We start from the raw sequence: 5,701 nt of genomic DNA on the forward strand, positions 1-5,701 counted from the left end.
TCTATATAACTGAGAACCTCCTAGGGTCAGGCTGGAGTGGGAAATTTCTCAGCTGCGGGCCCTGATCGAAGCAGAGAGTGCACATCTAGTCTAACCCTGCTCCTGAGGCCCCTGTAGCTAGTGTGGCCAGGCTGAGGCAGAGGAGCCGTGGCATGACCAGAGATGAGCAGTGTGTGGAACAAGTCTGGACCTAAGAGACCTATCTTCATCTTCCACTGTCCCCTTTGCCCAGAATTAGATGTTGGCACACTCAGAAAATACCTCTGTCTTCCTAAATTTCCCAAGTCTGGTAGCTCCCATTTAGTGTCCTCTGGAGGGGCACAAGGCATGTTGGCCATGAAAAGGAAAACTCTAGGGCCAACCGGGGCTAGTGACCCTGTCTGAGAAGCACTTTGCTCTATGGCCAAAATGAATGACCCTTTCTAGGACTAATGACCTTCTGAGACCTGCGAGTGAGGAGCAGTGGTCTGGCCATCCTGGGGGCTGTGGTTTTTCCAGGAACTTCGAAGCTTGTAATTTACAATGAGCCAAGAGAGTGAGTATGCATGGAGCATCTCCAAGTGGGTCCATCTGGATTGTACAAGGAATGGCTGTAAAATTGGGGACAGAGACACCAGGAATGACCCCAGGGATAGGTCAGGATATGTCAATCGTGAGCCTTAGTTTCCCTCTTTAAGTAAAAATGGGGATAGCAGAACAGATTTCAAAGGATGGTGAAAGAAAATCATCTGCAGTGGTCCGTGATGCCTTGTAGGGACTTTGTAAGCAGCTGGCTGCTTTCTAGATTCACATCTGGAAGTCCTTTGATGGCAGGGGTCGCAGGTGGACTGCTGGTGTGTCTTTCTACCTTATTTGTATCTCTCCTTGTTCTGCTTGCATCCCAGTGCAGAGTCCAGTTGGGAAAACAAAGGCCCTAGAGTGTGTACCCAGAGCCGTTGAATGTTGCAAGGTCTCTGGCTCCAAAGGTGGGAGAAGCGCATCTTCTCCTCCCTACTCTCCCCCACATAGATGCCCCCTCTACAACGACAGAGGTGATTAGATGATGCAGTGAAGGACTCAAGAATGGACATGGAACTCATAAATGGCAAAGCCCCTAAAGGATAGGGCTCAGACCATTATCTCCATAGAGAAGCAACAAGAAGGAACTGGAATTTGGTTCTTTGGTCCTTCTTACCTTGCCTAATAAGTCTGAAGTTAGAACCCCGAGTCATTACAAAAAGAAAAGAGGAGGCAGAGAGGAGGAGAAAAAGGAGGGGCGTGAATATAGGAAGCTTTTCTAACCTTTGAAGTCCCCAAACCCAGATCTTTCCCACCTTTCTTACACGAGTGGCCAGTGGCAGGCTCTTGCTACTGCCATGCCTACCCTCTGAGCGCTTTGAGTGCCAGACTTGCTCAGCAGGCTCTAGGTGGGAGGCCTCCGCTTATCCCGGGAGCCCGCAAGTCTATAGAAGGCCAGCAGGGGGAGACATTAGCACGTGGGTACGTCCGCTGGGACCTGAGGAAAGCGAGTAGGTCAGACCGGGAGGGTCTGAGCTATGGGATTGAGCCAAATTATAAGCAAAGAGACAAGGAGGGGCGGAGAGAATGGGCCAGTGCTGGGAGACAAAGACCCAGATGGTGAGGCCGAGGCCGGGAAAGGCTGGAGTCCGGAATCTCAGGGCCCAGATGCCTGCTTTTGCTCTTTCAAAAGGCTTCTCTTCTGCTTCTTCCTCCCCTGTCCTGGAGCTTTCTGTACAGTTTGTGACCTCTTGTCCCTACTCGCCTGCTCCTGGCCCTTTCGTATGCCTTCAGACAGGACTGACTAAATCTGTGTGCCTGGAGTTTGGGGTGGAGGGTCTCAAAGGGCTCGCTCTCAAAGATGAAAAATTTAAAGGCTTGGTTCACTAGATGCAAATAAATTCCTCCTCCCCTTTGGACACAATACTTTTTCTGAGTCTCCACTGCCCATAGCTATGACTCTTGTCGTGGTCAATGCAAAAAAAAAAAAAAAAAAAAAAAGGAGTGCATTGCGAGGACAGGAAGACGGGGTCCAACAGAGTGTGGGTAGTGACTGGACTGGGAGCAGGCAGGCTGACAGAAGTGGGCACCGAGTGGGATTCTGGGGCTGGTACGCGAGTATGCGCATGTGGAGTGTGTTTGTGTGTATAAAAAGAACACAAGGACGGTGCTTTCTGGAGGTACTTGGGACAGGGTTTGTTTGCTCTAGGTCAGTGGGCCGGGTGCTGACCGGGTGTGCATAAGGGAGAGCAGGCCAGCAGCTTTTGGGAAGCGCCAACTTCCCGAGAACTCCCTGGGAACCAGACTAAGCGGGACACAGGCATAACCGCAAGAGCCGCACATTCAGATTCGTGCCATCGAGAGAGCAGCGTCCTTAAGAGCTCCCCGAAGCCCCACCCCTTCCTGCTCGGTGGGCGTGGTATGGGGCAAGGACCCCGTCACAGAGCTTTCTATTGGTTCGAAGGAGCAGGGTTGGCCTTGTGCTCGCCTGAGCAGGAGGGTAGAAAGCTCAGCGGCAGCGGAGGGAGTCTATGCGCGCTGGACAGCAGTGGGGGGTGTGTGTGATTCGCACTGACTGCAGACACTCGGGCTCAATCGCCGGGGATTAAGGACTTGGCGACCGGGCTGCCGGGCTACCCGGCCGAGGCTTCAGAGGCGCAAATCGATGGGACTGATTTGCTCCGCAGGGCCGTACTAGTCTTTTAAGTATACTGAGAAGGGCCGGTGCTAAAGTAGAAGCTGTCGTGGGACGCGCCGGCGCGGAGTCCCACTGTGGCCCGGAGGAACGGAGTCCGTGTTAGGGGGACCCAGTCGGGAGCCTGGGGACCGAGCTCGCATTGTTGGGAGACAACCCGCCTCTTCTTCCCAGAGGCGTCAATCCCAGGACGGTCGAGGCGTCGGGGCAGCCACTGAGCGCTCTTCAGGGAGACCCGATCGGGGAGAGGACTCGCAGTCTCAAACAGTCTGGGAGAGCCGAGCGGAATCCGGCGGGATCACTCGGGGGCGGCGAGCCCCCGTCGCGCCTCGTGCGGCGGAGAGGCCAGGGAAGAAAGTCCTCGGAGGCCGCAGCCCATGCGCGGGTTGGGGACGCCTGCCCAGTGAGTCCTCCTGGCCAGCCGGGCGAAGGAGAGCGACCCCGAGGCCGGCGGGAGGGGAGTGCTTCAAGGCCGGCGGCTGCGGAGGATGGGCGCCTGAGTGGCTCCGAGCGCTGCGCGGCACGGGCAGGCGAGGCGAGCTTTGCTGAGGAGGCGCTAGGGGATCCTGAAGTGCATTCTGCCCCCGGGAAAATGGCCCGGCCTGGGCAGCGTTGGCTCAGCAAGTGGCTTGTGGCTATGGTCGTGCTGACGCTGTGCCGGCTTGCCACGCCGTTGGCCAAGAACCTGGAGCCCGTGTCCTGGAGCTCTCTTAACCCTAAGTGAGTAACTTATCTACTCTGGTCCCTGGGGGTGGGAGGCACTTCTTCGGGGTGAGGTCGTGCACCCCCAAGTGCGTGGGGGTTTGTCCGTAGGAGGTTCGGCGCCCTATTTTATATCTGGCCTTTTCTAGTGTTTTCTTGCGGGCAGTCGGGGTAGGGTGCGGAAGGGTGGGGTGGGGGCACTTAGCTGCGTTTAGATCCTTCGGTTCGGCCCTACTCTCAAGTCCGGATCGCGTCCGTTGGTCACACCAGGCAGATATAGAATGTCTGGGCGCTCCAGAGCGCACCCGAGAGCTGGGTGGGGGCGAGTAAGCAGCCCACTCCAGGGCCTCTGGGAACGTGGTGGTTTTCACTCACAGCCACCCCAAGGGTGAGATCGACCTGAGCAAGGGACCAGGCCAGAACACAGGTTCCTCATTTGCTTAGGTGTCAGGGCAGGCGGCTCAGGACCTAGCGCCCCGGGGCGAGTGGCAGCATCTGTATATCTTCTCCAGCTTCTCCCATTTTCATTTGTCTTTCTTCCCTGTCTGTTTGCCTCCCTGTCTTTCTCTTTGCCGTCTCTTCTTGCACACTCCCCCCCCCCTCCATTTCTCTCTGCCGGGGAGGTAGAAAGGCGGGCGCTGCTTCCAGGCTCACAAAGGCGGCGGGTGGAGAAGGGCGGAGTGGAAGAGGGTTTGTTTGAGGAGGGGGTTCGATCCAGTGCCCGTCGGGGGTCCAGTTGAGCTAGGCACCAGAGCTGCTTCTAGAGCTAGTCAGGGCTGAGAATGGTAGTGGAGCCAGCGAGGGAGGTGGGTGGGGAACGTGTGATTCCTGTCCAGGCAGGTCCAACCCCCCACCCCAGGACTTGAGAGCCATGCTTAGATTTCTCCTATGGTTTGGGGGATAGTGATATAAAGGAGGTCCTTTTCTTTCTTCTCCTTCTCCTTCCTAACTCTGCCCCCTCCCATCTCTAAACAACACACACCTTTCAGGGCGGTGGCTCAGTGGTTTCTGGGCTGTTGGTGGGGAGTAGCTTAGGCTGTTGTGACCTCTGGACCTTTTTCTCTTTTGGCATCTAGGACTCACCGTGGAACTCAGGGTTGTAATCTCTCTTCCCATTTTCTGGCAGTCCAGTTGTGGACAACACAGTTAGTGGAAAACTGGGAGGGGGAGGGGGAGGCGCTTGACCTGTTCCCAGATTCCTGTTTCTGGAATTTCCTCCTGTCCACTCTTGTGGGCTCTCTGCTAACTTCCTAGGTTCTTGCCTGCCTTAGCCCCTTGAGTCCCAGGGATGAAAGTGAGAGAAGAGGTCTTCTTGTTTTCTCCTTGGGTTAAGGTAGGATCCCATTACAGGTCCTTGGCTAAACTAGGGTCAGGATAGAGGTTTCTGTCTCTGTACAAGGAAAGGGGCTGACTGGCCAGGATTTCTACCTTACTCAGAAGCCTGTTTGGTCACCATGCCTTCACTGCTGGGGCTCAAATGGTTTGGGGGAACCCTCTAGGCTGTTAAGCCCACGGGAAGAGCTTGTGAAGTGCCCAGTTCTTCGATGTGTAAGGGTGGAGGCTGGAAGTGCTCCTTAGCTAGGGGACTTGCAATCCCCCTAGGGTAGCCCGTCCCAGGAGCTCATGGGAGTGACCTAATTGCTCTCTTGGGTCTAGATACCATGCAGCTCCGCAGCTGGAGAAGAGCCCTCCTGCAGAGTTGAGGTTGCTGGGAGAAACAGGATCCCTGGGAGCGCCCCTCTTTATGTGTTCTCTGCCTTTAGAGCCACAGAGCAGTTTCCAAGCTTGAGACGGCTGTGTCCCCCCTGCTCTCTATCCAGTCCATGTCAAGCTGAGGACAGGTGTCCTGGGGATTTGGAGAGGACTGACTTTGGACTCAAGTAGAACCTGCCTAGATTCTATCCCATAATTGAGCAGATTCTGGGAACAGTTTAGACTGATCCTGGTGGTTCCCAGACCCCATTTCATCGATGCTCAGGGGTCTGGAATGCAGTCTATGTCTGTGTTTATTGGCACAGGGTGCAGGGCAGGAGGACAGGACCAAGGCACTGCCCTCAGCTCCGGGGGCTGCCTGTGCCACCGCACCCAACCCTCAGGCTGCCCTGGCTTTTTAAATAAATACTGTCTCTCTCTGCTTCCGTGTGTCCTACTGAGTTCTCCCTCTCAGGCCGACATTGTTGCCTGCTCACACCCTGTGAGAGTGGAACTCACCTCTCTCTCTCTCTCTCTCTCTCTCTCTCTCTCTCTCTCTCTCTCTCTCTCTCTCTCTCCAGCCAGGCTCGCCTGCTCTCTCTCTTTCTCACACTC

The 5,701-nt window shown here is 55.6% G+C and overlaps 1 protein-coding gene across 1 annotated transcript in view; it reads left to right on the forward strand.

The window, feature by feature from the left end:
- The first annotated feature begins 2,498 nt into the window (after nucleotides 1-2,498).
- Nucleotides 2,499-5,701, forward strand: part of Efnb1 (ephrin B1) — a 16,645-nt gene continuing 13,442 nt past the window's right edge. The window contains exon 1 of the mRNA XM_021153926.2: nucleotides 2,499-3,412. Within this exon, the coding sequence (XP_021009585.1) occupies nucleotides 3,285-3,412 (128 nt within the window). The 5' untranslated portion in view covers nucleotides 2,499-3,284. The remainder of the gene's footprint in view (nucleotides 3,413-5,701) is intronic.

The sequence above is a fragment of the Mus caroli genome, chromosome X (genome assembly GCF_900094665.2).
Source record: "Mus caroli chromosome X, CAROLI_EIJ_v1.1, whole genome shotgun sequence".
NCBI lineage: Eukaryota > Metazoa > Chordata > Mammalia > Rodentia > Muridae > Mus > Mus caroli.